At 37.5% G+C, this 24,772-nt stretch overlaps 1 protein-coding gene across 1 annotated transcript in view; it reads left to right on the top strand.

Moving 5' to 3' along the window:
* Positions 1 to 24,772, top strand: part of RELN (reelin) — a 673,979-nt gene that overhangs the window by 293,771 nt on the left and 355,436 nt on the right. Inside the window, exons 5-7 of the mRNA XM_066238313.1 lie at positions 3,513 to 3,545; positions 6,826 to 6,904; positions 21,696 to 21,792. Of these exons, the coding sequence (XP_066094410.1) occupies positions 3,513 to 3,545; positions 6,826 to 6,904; positions 21,696 to 21,792 (209 nt within the window). The remainder of the gene's footprint in view (positions 1 to 3,512; positions 3,546 to 6,825; positions 6,905 to 21,695; positions 21,793 to 24,772) is intronic.

Below are 24,772 nucleotides of genomic sequence, written 5' to 3'. Positions count from 1 at the left end.
GAAAAAAAACTCACTTCTGGGAATCAGCGAGCACGAAAAAAACTCACTACTCAAAGGGTTAAAAGTAGAGTAAACATCTTATAACTTGTCTCTTTATTGGGTGCAGGTCCTAATCATCAGCGTTATTTAAAATCAAGTAGGTAACCACTCTGTAAAGTACATGATTTTGTAGCCACTTTGCTGAACATCTGAAACTAATACAGAATAATACTGAATATAAACTGTAATTTAAAAACAAAAGAATTAAAAATAAATAAAATCAAGCAGGTAACTTAATTAATATCTCTGCAGATATTTTGTTATAGTTATCTAACCATTGTACTGACTTGTGAATATTACTAATTTGTATTTGCTATAAATTCTACATTTAATTTAACTTATTTTCCAGTTTTAAAAGTTTTTATTTTTATATATCAATATATTAGTGTTACCCCCCACCCCCTTTTTAACAGATTAATGTCATAAATACAAAGAACTTCTTCTGTAAGGCAGCTAACTTTGGACAGAGTAAACTATCACAATATCTTAAGGAACAAAGCAAACAAACAAAAACCAAAACCCCTCTGGCACTGTTCCTCTCTAAGGTGCTACGAGATCGTGTATCTTGTTTCTGCAGTGAAGTTTCCTGAAAGAGCATTCCGCACAGAAGCTAAGCTTGCTGCCTGAAAGACCAGACTGCATTGGTTCATCTACAGACCCTCTTAACGCAGTGCTTTGATAACAAGATGGTCTGAATAGACATCAGCTTTTTATTAGGACTGTTTCGGTTTCTGTTGCAACCTTCTGTCTTAAAATGCTCTTTTCCTTATTTCCATCATGAAACGCACTCTTTCTCAGTCTCCTTTAATAGCCCTTCTTCTTCCGTCAGTCCCTTATGTACATTTACATCTTCATTTCACCTTTTTTATACCCTACATTCTGGCCGAGAGCCTCCGTCTTCGTCCATGACCCCTCCACCTCCTGTGTGGCATTATTCCCTAGGTACCATCCAGTCGGGTCTCCCTCCTCACTCCTGTTCAACACTGTCCAGTAGAAGTATTATGAGAGCCTTATGCATAATTTAAAATATTGTAGTAGCCACATTTAAAAAGCAAAAGAAATAGATTAATAATGTATTTTATTTAATACAAAATATATAAAATATAGAACATATCAATATAATGTAGTCAATGTAAAAACTATTAAGGTATTTTACATTTTTTGTACTAAGTATCTGAAATCTAGTATGTATTTTACACTTATGGAACATTTTAAGTATTGGAATATTTAGTCTTTTAAGATTTCATAAAATTTACAGTTGAAAACTAGATTTACATATTCAAGTGTTCTATACCTACTTTTAAAGGTGTTCCAATAACTGAATTGAATATCAAAAAGTACTTTCCTTTAATATCTGTATCCTCCTTAACAATATTTGTTCATCTTTTTTTAAAAGAGTACATCTCACTTTGATACAAAAGCATGTCAGTTTCAAAACTACATCTGTCCAAGTAAATTTACTTACTCTTGTATCAGTCTACTATTATTAACATAGGACTCACAGGGATATTGCATAAATGAAAAAGAAACTCCAAAATTATCGAAATCAACAAGACAGTCTTCAAATTTTTCTTGGAATTTTTTGCAGATAATTTTTTAAAATGCTTCATATTGATTATCATCAGAAAATATCAGCATATTGATTCATGTTAGAAAAATATGTAAAATGATTATTTGTACGTTGGAGGTTTCAAATTTGACATGAATCCTCTTCCTTTTCTAACTACTTTGCAGATAAACTCTTTCCTTGAAACTTCAGATTCAGCTCATTCATACACAGGGTGATGTAGAGGGAACATACATCGTTGTGCTATGATTTTGTCATTGATTATTGGAAAATTGGCAATTATATGATACTTGTTTCCAGAAAATCTTAAAAAAGGGGTAACAGTTTAGTGAGTCTTTGTAAAGCTCTCCTATGACTTGACCAATAACTATTGACACAAAACACAAGGTCATTAAGTTTTTCTTCTGTTTTTTGAAGATGTCCATAAACTGGCGATGACTCAGCATTTGCACATATAGGCTAGATGTATACTAACAACTATATTCTTGACACTTTCCACAGAGTCTATTCCAAAAGACTGAGCACCATGTGTCTGTGAAGCAATATGACAAACATCAGTTTCTAGCTTTGCAGCATTCTTAGGTCTGGACTTGTCACCTAATGTGACCGTCATGATAGAAACCAACCTTTTCATATCTAGCTGAAATTCTTTAACTGATATACAAGATTTTAAAATATCTCTGTCATGAATTCTAATTTTTAGATAGTGTATTGAAATATTTTCAATACACTATCTAAAAATTAGATAAGCTTGCAAGTCTATTGAGTCTCTTCTCCTGGTCAGCTTGGAATTAGTACCCCTCCCGAGCCCCTCCCTCGGCCCAGCACCCTCTGAACACTACCATCATACTTATGACACTATTGTATTTGTCTCCACCAGGTGGAAAACTATTTAAGGACCAAGATGGTACTTTTTTCCTTTATTTCCTTAACTTGATAAGCTTGCAAGTCTATTGAGAAAAAATATATATAACCCAAGTGTTAATTGGGCAGTGTCCCTCATTTTCAAATTCCTGTTAGAGTGTCCCTCCTTAAAATGCATATTTGAACATCCACCCCTTTGCTCATAATGTTCAGATCATCATGTTTCCATGGTAAAGTCCACATTCCTTAGCATGATCTGCCTTCTCACTTTAATGATCTTGTCTTTTCACTCCTCTCAACTACTTTTCTGGTCCCTCCTCTTAAGTGCTCATCCAGTCAAGAACTTGTGGTTCTCCCAGAAGGCCACTTTCTCGCACTTCTCTGTGCCATTCCACCTTCACTCCAGAAAGAAGCAGCTCTCCCCCGTCCCACTTATCTCTCTCCTGCTAATCTTTCAAACTCAGCACAGAAGTCATCCTCTCTGGGCAGCCTCTCCTGACAACCCTCTTCTCCTGGTCAGCTTGGAATTAGTACCCCTCCCAAGCCCCTCCCTCGGCCCAGCACCCTCTGAACACTACCATCACACTTATGACACTATTGTATTTGTCTCCACCAGATGGAAAACTATTTAAGGACCAGGATGGTACTTTTTTCCTTTATTTCCTTAACACCCAGAACAGCCCCTGGCATGTAATAAGTGCTCAAAAAAGGTTTTTGGCTTATTCATGAACTGTCCCTTCACATTGTATTGTGTGTTTCAAAGGTTACCTGATTAAACTTGAATACTAAATAGGTATCCTGTGTGTGAAGGGTTCTACTTTTCACTTTCAGAATAATGTGTTCCTTTTAAATATAACTAAATAGAGTTGCATATATTATTTGAAGATGTTTATTGGCATTTTCTTCTTACTCCTTTATAAAGCTTCTACCCATTTCATTTTTATATGAATTACATTTTGTAATTGCATTTGTGATTGTTTATTACTGGATTTTGCTTTTGATGCTAATCAATCCTTTTTCCCTTTTTTCTCTCTTGGTTCAGCTCCAACAGAGGCCACTATGCACCTACATCTAGGTAAGTGTTTAAGACCCCGATATCACTAACCCTGGTTCTAGATCTGCGTGTCTTCCTCCTCTGGCTGTGTGGGCACATGATGTAGAGGTGAGGAAATTCTCAGCCTCTGATCTGCTAATTGTTCACTGAGATTAGAGTCAGGTCCGGATTACAGTGGAACACAGGAACTCATCGAGGAGGTGATCGTGCTGCCCAGCTGCAGGCTAGTGGAAGGACTTTCAGACCTGGTAGTGCATTCATCCTTAGGATCTTGCTGAGTGTGACCATTTGACAGTGTTCTCATGCTGAATTTTCCCTGCTTCTTCTCCCTGTCATAAATAGAACAGAGAAGCAATGAGTAAGGAGCTCTGAGTATGGAGGAATTTATCTCATTTCAGATTTGAGATTTTAGCTCAGATTAGTATTGCGTTGTAAAAAGAGAAATAATTCAGTCATTTCTTCAAAAACTGGAACTGCTTTGTTAAATGGCACCATGTAACATCACCACCGCTCACTTACTCATGATCTTTTGAGTGCCACGCTTGGCGGGCCACAGCTCCAGATGCAGGGTTAGGAGTGGTTAAGAGTCCAGGTTCCAGAGCCACCCTGCCTCATCTCATCTTCACCACTTTGGAGTCATGTGACATCAAGCAAGTCATTTAACTTCTTTGTGCCTCGGACTCCACTTCTGTAAAATAAAAGTAATAGTAGTACGTACTTCTAGGGTTGTTATGAGGATGAACTGAATTCTATTTGTGGTGTGCAGTCAATGATATGGCAGTGTTGGACTTCAATAAATACATAAAAAAAAATGACCCTGAAGCTTACTCATGCTGTTGTAAAACATTCTGTGAAACAAACGATCTTGAGTTAAATTTCTTTTTCTTGTTCACTGAAGATTTGCTCAGTAAGTTCAGTGAGCCAAAGAAACAAACAAAGAAGGTGAAATATCACCCTTGGCAAAAGTTTTGGGGTTATTTTTATTAATTAGATCATATGTATCCTCCAATTAACAAAATGGTGGTTCTTCAAAAAATTAAGAATCAAGTTATTATATGACCCATTGATCCCTCTTCTCTGTATCTAGCCAAAAACCTTGAAAATATTTATTCACAAAGATGTATGCATGCTATGTTCATTTAAGCGTTATTCACAGTGGCTAAGACATGAAAACATGATGTCCTTTGATAGATGATTAGATAAAGAAGATATATATATACACACACACGCACATATACACACATATACTATGGAATACACACACATATATTTATATATATATATATATATTATGGTGTATATATAAATATAAACTATTTATACTGTGGAATACTACTCAGCCGTAAGAAAAGATGAAATACTGCCATTTGCAACAATGTGGATGGACTTTGAGAATATTATGCTAAGCAAAATAAGTTAGTCAGAAAAAGCCAAGAACTGTATGATTTCACTCATGTGGGATATAAAACTGAAACTCACAGACACAGACAACAGTATGGTGGTTACCAGAGGGAAGGAGGTGGGGAGGTAGTAAAGGGTAAAGGGGGTCAAATATATTGTGATGGAGGATGATTTGACTTTTGGTGGTGGGCACACAATGCAATATACAGATCATGTATCATAGAACCTACACGTGAAACCTATATGATCCTATTAGTCACTGTCACCCGAGTAAATTTAATTTTTTTAAAAATCATACAATTTCACAGCCCTGGCTGGCTAGCTCAGCGGTAGAGCATTATTAGCCTGGCATGTGGAAGTTCTGAGTTCGATTCCATGCCAGGAAGATAGGAGAAGCCCTATTTGCTTCTCCACTCTTCCCCCTCTACTTTCTCTGTGTCTCTCTCTTCCCCAAGGCTCCATTGGAGCAAAGTTGGCCTGGGAGCTGAGGATGGCTCCATGGCCTCATGGCCTCTGCCTGAGACACTAGAATGGCTTTGGTTGCAGTGGAGCAATGCCCCAGATGGGCAGAACATCGCCTCCTGGTGGGCATGCTGGGTGGATCCCAGTTGGGCTCATGCAAGAGTCTGTCTTTCTGCCTCCCTGCTTCTCACTTCAGAAAAATACAAAATATATAAATAAAATAAAATAAAATTTAAAAATCGTATAATTTTAATTTTTCCAAAAAACATATGTATAAACTAGTTCCAAAATAATTGTACAGGCTCAGAGAATTTATATTAGCTGAAACAAACTTCCCAAGCAAACCATGGGAATTATATGAGAGAGTTTTAAATATAAAATTCATTTTTTATCACTTAAATAGAAATAATTATCATTTCTCACACAACCTTAAAAATGGGCCTGACCTGTGGTGGCACCGTGGGTGTTGTCCTGGAACACTGAGGTTGCTGGTTCAAAACCCCAGGCTTGCCCAATCAAGGCACATATATGAGAAGCAACTACAAATTTATGCTCCCTGTTTCTCCCCTCTCACCTTTTATTCTCTCTCTCTCTCTCTAAAATGAATAAATAAAATCTTTTTTAAAAAATGAATCCACTTTACATTGTAGCTGACTGTGAAATACTGTTTTTACTCATCTACCCTCTATTCAGTAGAAATATCACATATTCAAGAGCTTATGAAAACTGGCTTTGCTCTTAGCATGCCCAGAGTTCTTCTGGAGCTAAAAAGTGTGTTTAGTAGAATCTCAAGTGTAGGATAATACATTGGAAACTATGGATGGTTCCCTGGCATTCCTTCTGACTTCTAACATGACTTTATTTGGGAGTTTTATTTATTCATGTAGATAATTTGTCCTGTGCGGCTCCGAGGGGGGGTGAATTAATTTGAAACACATTAAATAAAAATGAGTGAATATAGGGAATGAGAGGGAGCAAGCCAAGTCAAGAGGGAGATTGTAAAGAGAAGAGGAAATGAGTTAGTGACTGCCAGCAATGCTAGCTGACAACAAATAGAATGTTCTGACCCTTCTGTACTTTAAAGTGAGTTAGACCCTGAATCTCTTCTGGGCGTGTCAAGTTATGAGGGGCAAATCTTGTGTGACTTCTTCCAGTAGGTTAGTGCTGGCCTTAGCCTTCCTGCCTTTCTGTCCTGCCTGGTGACACCCTGCTCTGGTTTCTCTCTGGAGGCTCTGGTTTCCAGAGTTCTCTGTGTCTAAACTGCAGAGCCCTTCTCTTTTGATAGTTTAAATGGCAAAACAAATATACTCCAACTGCTCATTTAAAAATTCAGTTTTAACTTAAAACACTATTATTTCTCATAAATGCAGCACATTGACCCTTTTGTGTAGCTAAATCTATTGTTTAGTATAATTTTTTCTAAATCTTTTTCTTTTAGCTGAAATACACAGTGACAGTATTATCCTACGAGATGACTTTGATTCCTACCACCAACTGGAATTGAATCCAAATATATGGTAAGTTATAGGAATATGCCTCACTTGGGTCTATGTAGTGCAAAGAGGAATGGTGCTAATGCTCCCTTGGAGCAGTTACGTGAAATTAAATTTTTTGGCAGCATTAAGCTATCACTGAGCCTTGTTTAACTAGAGACTTGGGCTTAATGTAGACTGTGTACTGTCAATTTCTTGACTTAAAAACTGAATCTAGGTACCCCTCAAAGCCATGGGTGTGATTAGATGTTGTATTAGTTCTTTACATAGAAAACATTAAGTTTAATGTGTCTAATTATTACATTTTGCCAAGCACAAAAAGGGTAATGGTTTACCTGAAATGACAGATGATTTGAATCATATTTTGAAGTAACTACTGAGTCATTGGGTCACCTCATTATTATATTCCAATCACTTCTTCTAAGACTATTTCGGTGCAATTTCATGAGATATTTGAGGGCAAAGAAATAATAAAGCAAAACTCATTTGTTGAATTCATAAGTGAATGCATGAATTTGTTAGCAGTTGTATTTTTTCCAACTTTGGAGAAATGGGCATGTCAACCCAGAGCTACAGTCAGTCTGAACCATTTGAGAGTACATCTGAATGTGGATTTCGGTGATACTAAATGTTCTTATGTACACAATTAAGAGTTCAAGATAAAGTAGAAGAATCTCCAGGGTGAACTTTCAAATTCCAAAATCCAAGCAACACTCGAGTAGAAAGAGAACCATTTTATCCTCTAATGTCAGCATGTGATATCCATTTCTGGTTTTATTTATTTTTACTGTTCAAATATTAAGCAATAATTAGTTTATGTATACAGTAAATAAAAAGCAGATATGGCTTCTTCTCTCAAGTAGTTTATAGTGTAGTAGAGGATACATTAAGGACATTTTTTAAAATCTTACAATCCAGGATAGGAATCCTGGTCAGAGGGATACAAAAAACATACTGTGGGTCCGAAAAGGAGAGACGACCCTAGTGAGAGTTTCTCGGAAAAGGGACTTGAGAGTTGCAGATGACATGTAGAGAGCGTTGGTGCTTCAACCCTGGGCAGAGGAACTTTCTGTGTCTGTTTTAGAAAGAAATATAGATCTAGATAGTATAAATATTCAGAATCAGACTAGACAGTCATAAAGTCCAATAATTTATATACCATTGAAAGAAAGGATTTATAATAAAATATCATTTTCTTATGAATATAACCTAAATATCTATTTCTGGAAATAAATTGAAACTCTGTAAATAAATCTGAAAATAAATTAAGAAAAGGCAAAAAAGTAAAAAACTTTCTAAGCATAGCTTTTTTTTTTTTTTATTGGTTTTTTATTTTATTTATTTACTTATTTATTTATTTACTCATTTTAGAGAGGAGAGGGAGAGACAGAGAGAGAGAAAGGAGAGAGAGAGAGAGAGAGAGAGAGAGAGAGAGAGAGAGAGAGAAAGGGGAGGAGCTGGAAGCATCAACTCCCATATATGCCTTGATCAGGCAAGCCCAGGGTTTCGAACCGGCGACCTCAGTATTTCCAGGTCGACGCTTTACCCACTGTGCCACCACAGGTCAGGCTAAGCATAGCTTTTACTCAGGAAAAATTCTCTACTTGTGACATTTGGCTTTTTTGTATTCTATTAATGCAGATGTTGTTGGATGATTTGTTTCTTTCAAGGCAAGTTCATTTCTGTCAAGCTAATTCATTTTCTTCAGTGAGTTTTCTTGACAAATACAAAATGTGACTTTTATGTGGTTCAAATTCTGTTGTTTTTAAAATCAATAAAACGTGATTGAGTTTGCTTCACCCATTTTCATGACTGATCTATCCTTTCTAGACCAAAATTATGGATTTTGTGTCCCTTTTACTTAAGATATGGTTTTTCCTGCTTTTAAAAAAACCTTTTATTAACTTTAAAATGCCACATACTTCTGCCTTCTATCAAATATGCTTCAGAGTAAGTTTACTTTATCCCTTATTGTTTACCACTCTTTCATCTAGCTTCTTTAAGATTAAAAAAAAAGAAGAGAGAGAGAGAAAAGGAAGGAAGGAAGGAAGGAAGGAAGGAAGGAAGGAAGGAAGGAAGGAAGGAAGGAAGGAAGGGAAGGAAGGAAAGGAAGGAGGGAGGGAGGGAGAGAAGAAGGGAGGGATGGAGGAAGGGAGGGAGGAAAAGATAAAGAAGAGAAAGAAAGAAAGAAAGAAAGAAAGAAAGAAAGAAAGAAAGAAAGAAAGAAAGAAAGAAAGAAAGAAAGAAAGAAAAGAAAAGAAAGAGAGAAAGAGGGAGGGAGGGAGGGAGGGAAAAAGGAAGAAAGGAAGGCAGGCGGCCTATGAAATTGTCATGTTCTGAGAGTTGACTTTATTGAACAAAAGGTGGCAGGGCTTCTGGGGTCAGGCTGGTTTGGTTTGACTCTTGAACTAGGCATTTGGCCGCTGAGTATCCTGAGAAAAGCAGAAAGCTCACTTCACATCTCTGAGCCCCGCCACCTGGTCAGTAAACATGATAGTAACATTGTCCTTGCAGCACTGGTTGAAGGTTTGGTAAGTCTGGAGAGGCCTGGCTCCCTGCCTGGGGTGCTATGGAGGCTCAATGCAAGTTAGTTTCCTCTCTCATTCTTTATCTCTTGCCTGCATTTCTCTATTTCCCTTCTGTTCCCCTCCAGCCCCCCTTCTCTTTCCTCTCCTTCCTCTCCTCTCCTTTTTCCCTCCTTCTTTTCTTTCATCTTCTGGTAGTGTATTTGCACATTGCTCTCCTTGTCTCCTTTAAGCCCATACATGAACAAAAATCATTATTGTTAGAATAATATTCAGCTAGTTTATATAAATGAGTCTCCAAGTTTTCTCTCATTGCATTTGGATGAAAAACAGACATCAAATTAAATATATCTGTATTATATATTTGTAAAATAATAAAAACATACTATGGCAGAATTATAGGAAAGGAAAATAAAGGGTATTGGATAACTAAAACTTCTTAAATATAGACATAAAATCCCAAAAGTCAGAAACCAGAACCCAGTAAAATCTCTCAGGAAATATTTCCAATAATGTAACAAAGCCAACTTTGTTTTGTAACTTCACAGATAGCTTTCATTCTTCTTGAGATCTCTGCGTTCTTGGTATACATATGAGTGTGTGAGTTTTGTCCCTCATGATGTTTGCTGTCTTTGACTCCCGGACTTAGCCCGTGGGCACTGTGGAGGGAGGCCCCGCTGCCTCTCTGCTTTCACACAGTTTCGTGTAACTTTCCACGAGAGAAAATGTGCTACTTATATGAGCATGTTTCTTCCATAGGGTTCAAAAGCATCCTATACCTAATTTAATTGGTAATTTTTAAGGACTAGCAAAAAGAGAAATTAAGAAACTGGATCATGTTGATACTATAATGGGGCAGTAGATCAGTTCCAAAGTTAATCACTCATAACTTATTTGCTTTCTTTAACTCTAATGACATCAACCTCTTTTTCACTCCATTTAATGTGATTCTTGATATCTAAGTTTCTTATCTTGTGTACAAATGACTGTACATAAAAAAAAACACAAAACAATATTACTGTTATTATGAAGGAACATAATAGCCAAGTTACTATTCCAAGTACGTGACAGCAGTTGAAATAGAACCAAGAAATTCTTTTATATCAACTCAATATTGAATGTACTATCTATCTGCTTAGTTTAAATATTATATTTGTTTTAAAAATTCATAAATGTACCTACGGAGAAGTCCAAGATTTAAGAAAGTGATGAAAGTAAGCCTCCCACACTGGACCTGTGTTCTCTTCCTCCAGAGGCGGTACTGTCAGCAGTCTCTGCCAGTCCTTCCAAATGTTGGCGCTTGCACAAGTGCAGCGGTTATGAATTCTGTTCACGAACTTTGGTATCAGAGAAATGAAACATTTTTTATTATTTCATAACCCAACTTAATCTTCTTACTGTTTGCTGCCAGTGATGGAAACTTAATTTCGGTCAACTCTGGCTTGCCCGCTCCCACATTTCTGGAGTGTGTCTATTTCAGGTGACTTACTCGTGCACAAGCAGGGGCCTTGGGGGATGCCCCTCTGGTTCCCCAGCCATCTCTTCCTGCACGTACTCACCGAGGCCTCCTCAGCTCATCTGTCTCTGGTGACTGCTACACACAGACAACCTTCATCCCTGCCCGGACCATTTCTCAGGGCGGGGGCTCTGTCCTGAACCCTCCCTGAGGACTTGGGAACCATTCTGCTGCTCCTGGACTTGGGCCACGGGGCCTCTTTGCAATGCTGTAAGCTCTGTTCTGCTGTCACGACACTGGTCCTTCTGCCTCCCTGAAGTGCAGAGCATGGAGCTCTGCTCTTTCCCGCAAGTCTCACTGGGCCCTGCTGAGGAAGTGACCCTTTACCTCCCCACTCTCCCAGCGGGCTTCCCATTGCTTAGTTTGAATGAGAAATGAGAAGTAAAGTTACAAGTAAATAGAAAACAAAAGCTCTTCACGGGAATCTAGTGGTGGCTCAGGCCTGGTGGGAGTGAGGCTTCTTCACTGTAGCCCTGCCCTGTAGGGACTGCAGGAGGCGTCCCTCCCAGCACAGCAGTAGCTTCATCGTTTCAAATGTGCTGTTGAACCCAAGGAGCAACACGAGTTCTTCAGCCTCACTGACAACTCCCCGTGATCAAGTATGTTCAGTACGACTGTACCCCTGATGATGGAGAGGGTTACCTCATGTAACTAAATTTAAGGATTCGAAGACTTACAAATATGCTTTATCTCACTAACATTTAACTTAAGCATCTACTACTCACACACCAACCACACTTTCATAGTTCCTTTGATGAATTAAACTATTTCAGTACAACATAAACACTTCCAGTATTCCATATGAATGGAGAGAAACAATTAGTTTATTAAAAAGAAATATACCTGGTAAGCAAAAACTGGGAACATCTCAGGTATCCATCAGCAGGAAAATGGATAAACAGTGAAATACTACTTAGCAATAAAAAGGAATGAGGTATTGATAATTAAAACAGCATGGCTGAATCTCAAAGATATTATGTTGAATGAAAAAAGCCAGACCTAAAGTCACTTTACTGTGTGGTTTTATTTATATGAAATCTAGATTAGGTAACTTATCTAGTGACATAAATGAGAGCAGTGGTTACATCAGGGATGGGGATTGCCTGGGAAAGGGCATAGGAACTTTCTGGGGTGATGAATATCTGTATCTTGAGAAAGTATGAGTTACATAGCTGTGTGCATTTATCAAAACTTAAGATCTGCCCTAGCCGGTTGGCTCAGCGGTAGAGCGTTGGCCTAGCGTGCGGAGGACCCGGGTTCGATTCCCGACCAGGGCACACAGGAGAAGCGCCCATTTGCTTCTCCACCCCTCCGCCGCGCCTTCCTCTCTGTCTCTCTCTTCCCCTCCCGCAGCCAAGGCTCCATTGGAGCAAAGATGGCCCGGGCGCTGGGGATGGCTCCTTGGCCTCTGCCCCAGGCGCTAGAGTGGCTCTGGTCGCAACATGGCGACCCCCAGGATGGGCAGAGCATCGCCCCCTGGTGGGCAGAGCATCGCCCCTGGTAGGCGTGCCGGGTGGATCCCGGTCGGGCGCATGCGGGAGTCTGTCTGGCTGTCTCTCCCTGTTTCCAGCTTCAGAAAGAAAAAAAAAATAAAATAAAATAAAATAAAAAAAACTTAAGATCTATGTATTTCCCTGTGTGTACATTTACTCAAAAATTTTCAGCAATAAGGAGAACAAGAAAACAATATGAAATGGAGAACTTTCTGATTCGGAAATTGGAGTTTAGAAAGAGACAGAAATTTAAAGGAACTAAAAAGTGAATAGATTCTTAAAAACAATTTAAGTTTTTTAAGAAGTATCTTTACCCTCCAAGCAATTACAAAATCAAGGAGGACTCTTAGTTTTGCTTAACAGATTAGCCCTTTAATGCTTGTTTCCTGAAGATTACAGAAGGTATCCAGAGTTATAACATCACTACTCTGCTCTGAAGTTCTAGTGGGCAACGTGGAACTATCAGAAAACATGACAAGTGGCAACTAGATGACAGATGACAGCAGATGTTTTTCCTCCAGCGCAGGACTAGTGGCAGAGATGTCCTGTTCAACAGGGACCAGGGAAGAGCAGGGATCCCTCCTCGGAAGAAGCACCTTAGCCGAGTAAGTCCTGATGCCAACAGGGATAGGAAACATCAGAAGATACAATGAGGCTGTTTCTGATCCTATGGTATGTGAAGACCTCTGTCATCGGTTTATCACACAGAAAGCCCACAACTGACAGCGAAGGAAGCTGAAGCCATGACTGGCATTGCATGGGATTGCTTGAATCAAGAAAAAGACCAGAACATTTTCATTTTTATATGTAAAAGATAAAAACTACAGGTTCAGGGAAATAGAAACCACAGACTTCTTTGTTTGGTATTTTCTTGAAAATCCTAATTTATTGGTGCACTTATTCTGAAATGGAGCCCAAAATTGGTTATTTGGCTCATTAAAGTTCATTTTCTTTGACAGAAATAATTGTCTCAACATCAAATATGAAAAGACTGAGATTTTAGGATGGGGGCTGAGTTTTTCTAGCTGGAGTTTTATTCAGTGATTAATAACCTTGCCCACCAGAGAAGACAAGCAGGCAATGGAACTACCTCATAGTTCCCCAGCGTCCTGGAGCCCCATAAACACCAGAAACAGCGGGGAGCCGATTTACTAGCCAAGTGTGAGCAGCACAATTAAGTGCAGTTTCTGGGTAGTCAGGAAAAAAAAGTGAGACCGAAGAACAATGTCCCTGAGAAAGAAACCACTTCGCTCCATGTCCAACAGGCCGTGGGCAGTGAGCCTGGGAGACAGCACTGGGGGAGGGGGACTCCAACCTCGGACACCACCACTGAGGGATCCCTAAGGGACGTTTTTTGTAATGATGATCACTTAAGAGACATATGACCTCACAGGCTTACCTGAAGGAAGATGGAACATAAACCTTACATATTTTTCAAGAGCAGGTAACTAAGGGACATCGTGAATAATGAGAAAAATCAGGCAAGATAAATATTTTCTCTGATGACATATCATTGCTAGAACCTCTAATATATCAGTGTATTTTGAGGTTGTGGAATGATGGAAATTTGATCTATAGGGTTTGATGGTCCAATATTCCAATCTTAGGTGCATCGTTCTCTACTTTTTCTCTCACTTCCCCCCTCTTGTTCCACCATCTCACATTCTGTCTCCTCTTTTTTTAGTAACTTCATTCTCTTATTACTAAACTGTACTCCAGACTTCCTCTCTGGCTCTCTCGCCTCACTTTTCTTACCATAGTGTAGTTGTTCTGGGAAAAAGCCTTATCTATAAGAGAAAGACTTTCCAGGAGGCGGCCCACTAATAAAATAAGGTGTGAATCTTGAGGCATATTGTTCCCTTCTTTAATACCTGTTTTAGATGATGGAAACGAGCTTACTTGGTGGAATCAAATGTCAAGTACATTTGAAACAGTGAGAAAATATTTCTTCAAGCAGCATGTAGTAGAATTCGCCATAGTAGGAGGTCAGAATGTTGCGTGCAGTAGTAGCATATAAGAAGAGTTATTTTAACCTAACTAATGTGTGTCATTGTACCTGTTAACAAAGGAGAGATCAAATTTTAAAACTCCCCAGTGAAATAAGAAGTGTTATTTTTTTACCTTCCTCAGTGAGAAGTAATGAGAAAGAATGAGCTATAAATGGAGTTTGTCATTATCACGTTTAGAGCATGTTTCAGCTCTTACAAGTAAGTCGTGATATCGTTGAAAGTGATATTATTCACAGTCTCATAGAGTGAACTTTCCTTGCTGTTTTTTTTTTTTTTTTAATATTCCACATGTACGCCTGGCCTGTGGTAGCACAGTGAATAGTGTTGACCTGGAACACTGAGGTTGCCAGTTCAAAACCCTGGGCTTGTCTGGTCAAGGCACATATGGGAGTTGATGCTCCCTGCTCCCCCCACCCTCCCTCTCTCTCTCTCTCTCTCTCTCTCTGGCGTGCGCGCGCATGCGTGCACAGTCTCTTTTCTCTCTGTTTTTCCTTTGTAAAATGAATAAATAAAATCTTTAAAAAAATATTCCAGCCTGACCAGGCAGTGGCGCAGTGGATAGAGTGTCGGACTGGGATGCGGAGGACCCAGATTCAAAACCCCAAGGTCGCCAGCTTGAGTGCAGGCTCATCTGGTTTGAGCAAAAAGCTCACCAGCTTGGTCCCAAGGTTGCTGGCTTGAGCAAGGGGTCACTTGGTCTGCTGTGCCCCCCAGTCAGGGCACATATGAGAAAGCAATCAATGAACAACTAAGGTGCCACAATGAAGAATTGATGCTTCTCGTCTCTCTCCCTTCCTGTTTGACTCTCCCTGTCTGTCTCTCTCTCTGTCTCTGTCACACACACAAAAAAATATTCATCTCTCTTGGCCTTGGGAGTTCACATGTGAGATTTCATCAGCATAGGCAGCATGCAGCTGTCCCTGGAGGAAGAGGCGTGTTATCTTTGGGTCAGGGAATTACAGAGATTTTTCTTTTTCTTTTTTTATTTTGAGTGTTTTTCTATAACCAGAAAAAATACTGAATTTATTTTAATATCTCCATTCAGAAATGCTGGTGAATAGAAAGTTCTGGCTCATAGAATGCCTGATTGCTTCAGAAGCTGAGTCCCAGACACGGACTCCTTCAGAGGCAATAAATAATAAACAGATAATACAGTGCCTCGGTCTTGGGAATGAACCGCATGCATCTCAAATGAGAATTTGATGGTAACTGATTGTCAGTGAGTTTCCAGGTGATTAACTTGTTTCAGCAGAGTGCCTGACTAAAGGCTGAGTGATGTTCCTCTGATTGAATCAGAAGAATGAGCCATGTAATTAGATTGGTCCTGAGAAAATAATATTTCAGCTATTTATTTATTGTTATCAGAATGATGTCACCACCGCCCATTCATAAATCTCCAGTAGTGAGAAGGAGCCCAATTTTTCATTAATCCTCCTCCTCTTTCCTGTATCCGAAAAGTCCTGTGTGAGTCACCGCAGCAGGAGGGGCCCTGGAGGCCTGGGGCCGTGCACTTTATCTTCCTCTGCATCCTGAACGGGTGCTTTAGTATGTTTTTCAGCTTAATAATTTAAAAATCAGGATTATAAACATAATACTCCTTCAGAAGTGTGCTCCCTACAGCACAGGTACACTATATCACATATAATCCTTTATCCAAGATGAAAAAACAGCCACCTTAAATAGTAAAAAACAAAGAAAGAGAACTGACATCAAAATAACAATTGCAGACTGCCAAGGAGCTTGCAATAATGAAAACAGAACTTTGGTTCAAAGCATTTCTTTTTCTCTTATGTTTATAGCATGAGCCTGGTTGTGCTGATGAACAAGTATCTAACCTTATATTTACCAATTATTTTATGTTTTTGTTAGTGAAAAATGATAGTGTTCTAGGTGTATATATAAAATAGTGATGAGATAGCTAAGGTTGTACATAAGCAAAGGAATATTGAATTTCATTATATACTCCAGTCCAGAGAATTCATTCTTAACATTTTCTATGAAATCCATAACATTTTTCTTATTTTTGTACATTTTCACTAGCAAAACAAAATCCTTCTATAAAAGAAAAAATTTTTTAAGAAAAGTCATTTTATTGCTTTTTTTAATTGATTTTAATTTATTGTGTTTATGAAGATTCAAATGCTTTTTAAAGCAAACTCTCTCAGTAAAAATGATGACAAACACTCTTTGAAAGGCACAGTGTTTTTACAGAATCGGAGTTCTAGTCTCTTACTGGCTGCAGGACAGTGGAGTGGCCAGAATATTGTACAAGGAGCCAAGGAACTTGAACTCTAGTCCTGTTGTTTGTACAATAAGGGGGTGAGGAGACTCGGTGACATTTTAGGTGTCCTCTAATTCGAACGTGCAATCATCTGTGAACTCCAGTAATAGATGAGCTTCATGTGGAAACTGAGTGTGTGATAAATAGGTTCAGCGAGAGTTTAATAAATTCAGGTTTGGCATGATCTTTGGGGATAGCAAGCATTTCCCTTTAAAATGTCTTTTAATCATACTGTTCATGGCAGAATCCGTTTGAGGTGGGTGACTTGAATGATATGCCATGGTATTTATCAGATTTTTATGTTCTATTTTTCGTATCATGAAAAAGAAAAAGAGAGGAAAGGTTTTTTACTTACTATACTAGATAAATATTCAGTGTTACTTTTCCTATTAAGCAGAGAAAAAAATTCATTTCTAATCCTTAATCTGGGAGGTCACATTACTTTTTAATCTGAAAAACAAAAGTTTGTGTAACTGCGATTATTTAAAACTTCCTCCTTTCCACAAATCTCTGAAAAATAAATTTTCTAACTTTACAAAGCCCATCATTTTCCTGAGAATTCAATTATGAAGCCACAGTTTAAATGTTAGGAACAATCAGCATTTCTTTTTCTCTGAACCTGAAAACATTGGACCTCTCATTCAGCAACCTGAGCCTCAGTTGCAGGAACTCCGGGACTTTTCCATAGCAGAGGAGTAGGTTTCAGACTGCTGGTATTCCTCACAGAGAGCACCGCGGGGTTGCGTCCTCACTCCACTCACCACGTTAAGTTGTTAGACACAGAGGCAATTTAAGAAAAACATAGAGTAAGACCTTAAGAACATTTAGGTATGTTTTAAGTTCTGGGGAATTACTTTTCTTGGAATACAGGTGTTTATTTACATCTGTAGGTTTTTAAAAGTCACTTTGTCTTGACCCTGGCCAAGTAGTCAGTTGGTTAGAGTGTTGTCATCTCTATACACCAAGGTTGCAGGTTCTCCAGTCAGGGCTCATACAAGAATCAACCAGTGAATGCATAAATAAGTGGAACAACAAATCAATGTTTCTCTCTCTCTCTGTCTTTCTCAAATCAGTCAACACAAAAACTCAGCTTGTCTGTCTGGCAAGGATCACTATTTTCTTCTGTGAAACCATGTCAACTATTACCTTTTGTACTGTCTGGTCTTCATCAAGATCATTGTGTTCAGCATGAAGTTATGGTGTATCTTTTCTTTTATGATAATAGCATTCAAGTGTGTCGTTGTATAATACTTAAATTGAATGGTAGAAAAATATTAGAATGGTCATATTGTAGATTCACTATTAGGAAAGTCACCTTGGTGGGCAGCGCAGGTTGTTAGGAACATGGATAGAAACTAACCCACTGCCAGTTACCATGGGCAAATACGCGGAGATGCACTCAGATTGGCACACACTGAAGGGTTGTGAAGATGGTTAGAACGCTCCAGAAACCTATGGACAATATGATTTTTCCCCCAGAAACCCATTCTTAAACCTCGTTTTTTCTCACTTCGTATATCTTCTTCTCTCCCCTGGCTCCCAATAACATGTGCTCCTATGATTTCAACCATATCCTAACTGTCGTGTCAGTGCTAATCTTTCTTTGAAGTTCAGATACATATAATCTTTGTCAGCACAACCGAAGAGCTGTCAGTTTCCAACCCCTGTGATAGAGTCATGCTGTCTAAAATGGTAGCCAGTAGTCACATGGCTGTTGAGCACTTGAAATGAAGGTAGTCAGAATTGGGGTTTGCTGAAAGTGTAATATTCACCCCGTGATTTGATGACTTATTATGAACAGAGAATGTCATTAATAATTTTATATTAATTACATGTAAAAATATAATTTGAATATACTGAGTTAAATAAAACATATTAAAATTAATTTCACCTGTTCCTTTATATTTTTAAGTACCATTAGCAAGTTGAAAATTACATGTGGCTCACATTACATTTATATTGAGCCACAGTATTCTAGAGTGTGCCTGCCCTGTCCACCTCCATGTTATTTCAGGCACTGTCATGTCTTACTTGTATTACATCAATAATCCTGTCTCTTCTACCTCCAATCCATTATTTGCTAAAGCAATTTTCCTAAAAGTTGTATTTCTATTATGACTTTGGGGATTTGATCATGGGAATTTGAATCCCGGGCCTATAACTTCAAGGGGTGTGACCTTGGACAATCATGTTTTAATTTCCGTTATTTCACAGAATAGAAGTAGTTCTCCAAATACATCAAACCACTGTTGTCTATTCACTGGTTCCTGAATGCCAGGCTGTAGGCCACCCGTGTTAGAATCACCTTTAAACACTCATTCAGATATCTAGTCTGTACCTGAATCCCATTTAATCAAAACTATGGGGGGCCTATAATACATATATTTTATACTGCTGGTATGTTTCTGATATACAGTTGATTTGAGGACTGCTAATCGATATTTATAGATAGAATCATTGCTCTGGGAATTTCAACATCAGGCCTTGTACTTCATATCAACAGTGATGCTTTTAGTGTATGTAGCTACTGGGGGATAATAGCAGGTAGCCATTGTGAGGGTTCAATATTCATTTAATTTTTTTCTGTCAAAGTTGGTGTTAAAATGGCTTAAGAGAGCCATTTTACAGTAAGTTGAAGGCCCAATAATTCTCATCTATCACTGAGTATTCCACTGTAATTCTTTCCTGTACTTTTTATCACAATCACAGTCCTCTAAAAAATAATGTATAATTTTTTTTTTGTATTTTTCTGAAGTTGGAAACGGGGAGGCAGTCAGACAGACTACCGCATGCGCCCGACCGGGATCCACCCGGCACGCCCACCAGGGGTTCTGCTCATCTGGACCGTTGCTCTGTTGCAACCAGAGCCATTCTAGCACCTGAGGCAGAGGCCATAGAGCCATCCTCAGCACCGGGGCCAACTCCTCTCCAATGGAGCCTTGGCTGCGGGAGGGGAAGAGAGAGATAGAGAGGAAGGAGAGGGAGAGGTGTGGAGAAGCAGATGGGCGCTTCTCCTGTGTGCCCTGGCCGGGAATCGAACCCGGGACTCCTGCACGCCAGGCCGATGCTCTACCACTGAGCCAACCAGCCAGGGCCAAATAATGTATAATTTGAAGAGTAGAAACGCAGTAGTAAAAAGTTCATAATCAAATGTCAAAATAACCTGGAGATGTTTTCTCTGAACCTATGTACCCTGATTGATCAATGTCACTCCATTAAAATTAATAAAATATTTTTTAAAAAGTTCATGTAATAGGTTCTCTCTGGGAGAAAGAAGAACTAATATACCAGTTCTGGATAAAAATGGTGGAAAGCCATAATGATAATAGTAACAGTACACACAGTAACACATTGTTCTTGCTGTGTGCCAGGCACTATTCTAAGTGCTTTGGACCTCAGGCCTTAATAATAGTTGTATTTATGAAATTTTCTTATATTCATTCATTCATTCATTCATTCATTCATCCACACAAATATTTATGGACTACAACATGTACGGCATAAAATGGTGAACAAAGACATGTTTGTTGTCCTCATGAAACTACTACTGCATTTCTTTTAATGTCAAGGACATTTATTAGAATCTTGCTTCATAGTAATCAAGAGAAGATTTAAATCTTCTACTGATATTTGTGGTTTTTACATTTCATACCAAAAATTGTTCCCTATTTATTCTGCAAAATAATCAAAGATTCTTAACATTGTCATCTCCTGGTCTAGGAACACAGCTAAAAAGATTGAAATGATAACAGTCACTTATTCCATGCAATATACACACAGGGAATACAATGATTTGCCAATTTCTTGTTTATTATGCTTCTGTCTCTAGACTTTTCGGACTGACATGTTCACACTTTTGTGTTTCTATCTGAATGGGAATTTCTACTCCCTCTTTTTCTAAAATGAGCAAAGTGCCTAAAAGGCACAATGCAGTTACCTCCAAAACAAAGGGCATAGTGCTCTTCTCACAAAGTTTGGCACTTGGAATGTGAAAGTCTTTGAAAATGTTCTTTCTGCATGAAATACATCTCATGTGGTTTGAGGTTCAGACAGAGAAAACAGACCTGTCTTTCTACATGTTAGGTATGTAATGATTGTAGGTTGAAATGTCACAGTGCAGAGCATTGTAACTTGCTGTAAAAATGCTACATCAAATCCAGAATATTTATCAATTTATTTTCTACTGAAAACATGGATAAATTTAATTTTGAGATCTTGTCCTAAAGATTTATTAACCACTTTATTTTACAGTAATAAAGAAAGCAGCTAATTAAATTATTTGCAAAGTTAATGCATTAGCTCATTATCCAAACTTTGCTTGAATTAGAATTTTTGTATATTTGATATTAATGTGTAGATTAAATGTAATCTGATTTTATTATTTTAGCAGACTGTATTTTTAGATGTGTAAATTTATTTGAGAATAGTAATTTTAAACATTTACACTAATTCTATCTCAAAAGAAAAAGATTTAAAACTTGTAAAACATCTTTTAATTTCAGATACAAGTTTTTAGTTCATTGTATAAGTGTATATTACTTTGCTTATCTTCAATATTTGCAAACATCCTTGTATTGAACATAGTATATATTATATGTAATTATTGGTAATAATACCATCTGCTATTATTAAGTATCTACTATGAGATTGGTTCTGTACTCTGTATTTATATACACTCTCTCATTTAATCCACACAATAACTATATGAGTTTAGATCAGTATTATTCTTATTTTATAGATGAGAAAACTGAAACTTTGGAAGGTTAAGTAATTTACCCACCATTGCAAGTAGCTGAAAGAATGAGGATTTAAATTTAAGTTGTTCTGGTGTCATGGTTCCTTAACTTGTAACAACACAAAGTATATACTATTACTTTCCTCAAAATGATTCAAACTGAGTAACAATAATTATTACATTTTTTCTTACCTAAGCAATAAACTGCTTTGTGCTACTTAGTTCTCAGAATGGAGATGTATCTGTGTTCCCACAGGGTTGAATGTAGCAACTGTGAGACAGGAGCACAGTGTGGCGCAATTATGCATGGCAATGCTGTCACCTTCTGTGAACCATACGGTCCGAGAGAATTGGTAAGTATGTGCTATTTATGTACATTATCCTGAATACATTGTCTTTACTGAGCTTTTTGCCAATAAAGGGTTCTCTTATGCTCTTATAAGATGCATCATCTTATAGTTCAGATGATGAAAATTTGAAGTATTATTTATATTATGAGTTCTGTTACAAAATATCTCAAAATTGGGAGCAGTAATTTTTTTGGTTCATTTTCAAATGCAAAGCTTAAGGATTCAGTAATAAAGTTGGAAGTACCAGTGGATCTCATGATTGGAGAGCTTTTTAAAAACTGGGGTATAGTATTTGTGGCATATGACATAAAAGTTATATATGATACATACATCTATATATTTAGATAATATTTGTCTTTATAAGTTCTTGTGTAAGCTTTACTTCTAAACTTACTTCCTCCTTGCAAGCCAGAAATGTTAGACGAGCAATTTTGTCACATTATTTCTAAACTTTGTTTCCTAACCAAAAAAGAACTTCAATAATTGTTTTAAGTGAGCACAGTGAATAAACCAGTTTTTAATTTTTGGGGGTTTTGCCACATTGTTCAGGAACAAGTTACTTTCCTTTAATTCAGACCAATTAGACCTGCTGAAACCACTAGCCCCCAGCACGTGGCTAATGAGCCCTTTGTTGTTCCTTGGTACTTTCTGGCTTGAAGAGTGAATGCATTCATTTCCCGTTCTTGAAAGTGGATATAAAGTGATGTTATATTATTCTGGCCCAATTCCTTTGCACCTGATAGTCTTCTCTCATCACTCATGCTTTGCTTTTCTGCTTTACACTTGAGCCTCAGTGCTTCCGCTTTGCTCCCCCTCATCTTCCTTACCATGCGGCTTGTAGTAATAACAGGTTATATTTTTCATTCCTGTGTCACACATTATATTTCAAATTCATTAACTTTAAAAGTGGTCAGATGACTGGCTTCTACACTAAAAAGGAGGGAGAAAACCTAGCTAGGCAATTAAAAAGACTTAGTTATCAAAATGTGAAAGTCAATTAATTTTTATAACATGGTTCTTATTTTATGCTGCTTGAATACCTCTTTCATGGCAAGGGATACATTTAATTTATTAAAGATACGAGCTTCAGAACATTGATAAATTGAAGACTTTTTAGTTGAAATTAGAATACAAACAGAATTAATTGGATGTAAATTAAAATAATAGATGCTCATAATTCAAGTCTCACAAGGTGTTACATTATCCCTACAGACAAATGTGACTCTGATAGTGCAGTTCTTGAAAAAATAGATGTCCTAGTCCATTTAAAATAATGTACCATGACTGAATTAATTTTCTATAAACCTTAAAACAAAATTAGATTTTTACCGTTGTTAATTGAGCTTAGAATAAATGCCTATTTAGAATGTTCTCCCATTCAGTAATATTTCTGGATTGCTTGGCAAATTCATTTTTGTTTCTGCTGATTAATAGGAAATAAATATGTCTAAGAATATAATGCAAAATCCTCATTTCTGTAGCATAAAAACTGAAGTGTCTTCTTTATTTGATCCCATGTATATTTAATCCTGATTGTTTCACTATACCTAGTTTATTTAACATTAGAGTTTATACACCCAATGGGCTAGTCTTGGGTTGTATTATATAATTAAAATGAGATAAGCCTTGCAACTAAAAAGGAAAATATTAAAAATAATTATCTTCACTGAAGGAAAACAAAGCATATGCGGATTCGTATTCCCTTCCTAAGTGCTTCCCTGAGATAAGCCGTGTGGTGGACACAAAGGGAATTGGATGAAGATATATTAACAAAGATTAGGATGACAGTCACATTTTACACAGAAGTAATTTTAATTTTCAATAACCTTTATACTGTATTGGTGTCCCAGGAGCAAAAATACGTGTTTTCTTGGAGTTGTATTCACAGAAGACAGATCAATCAAATGAAAAGCGAGGAATTCGGTTGTCAGTTAACATGCTCTCATGTTTGCTAAAATTCAAATATTTGCACGGTCCTTCAGAACAGAATCCAGTAAAAACTGTTGAGCATGAAAACTAATAAAAGTTATTAACCCTCAGACATGTTTTTTAAAAACATGCCTTCTTATTTTTTATAAACCTAGTTTTTACTGAAGTTGCGAAATAACCACAGGCCCTTACGAGGCTAATGCTTTATCTTTTAAAATGAAAAATAGCATCTCTGTTTTGTGAGTCTAGTCAACTGGCCATTTCATTATTTTTTTGTAAGTTAGTGAAAGGCACATTTGCTGTCACATGGGCACACCATGCACTCAGGCGCCCACTGCTGCTGTGCAGGATGCCTCTCACATCTTTATGCAGCTCAGAGAAGTCTCTGTATTTCTGGTGGTGGCACCTGACTTTATGAATAAACTTAATGAGGACTGGATTTACCAACTCCTCTAAGAGAAAATGTGCTCTTTCAGAGCTTAAAACAAAATTCATTATGTTACCCTTCATTATTAAAAAAAAGGAAAGATTATTTCTTGAATTATTCTTACATTGTTGGAAATACATTTTGGCTACAAGGGAGAGTTTGGGCTAACACGGGGTCAAACCCAATAAAAATATGCATGAAAGAGATGCAGAGTGAACGGCCCCAGCCTGCAGGGAATTCTTCAGATTTGCTTAGTGATCATACTCATTTTCTATAGTTTGGAGTCTATTTGATAACCTACAAGTACTGAGATTTGGTAGAAGATAGTTCTCTGCTAGACAGTCATAGTTGCTGTATTATTTATCAAAGGCCCTTTAAGAGGCCCTTTTATTTTTAAGAATGTCAGCTATAAAGACTTAATAACTTTGCAGACTAAAATTACATTTATGAACTCAAGAATAATAAATAATTTATACTGCCCAAAGGAAAATATAAATGAGTATGTTTTATAGGCAGTGCTTCCTGTATTTTTTTTTCTTTTTCTTTTTCCTATTCTTTCTTGTAGGGGATAATTTTACTAATAAACTAAATGGGTAAATGTACATAAATGAGTCAACAACTCTACTG

The sequence above is a fragment of the Saccopteryx bilineata genome, chromosome 7, assembly GCF_036850765.1.
Source record: "Saccopteryx bilineata isolate mSacBil1 chromosome 7, mSacBil1_pri_phased_curated, whole genome shotgun sequence".
NCBI lineage: Eukaryota > Metazoa > Chordata > Mammalia > Chiroptera > Emballonuridae > Saccopteryx > Saccopteryx bilineata.
This window is presented reverse-complemented; position numbering and strand designations above follow the sequence as displayed.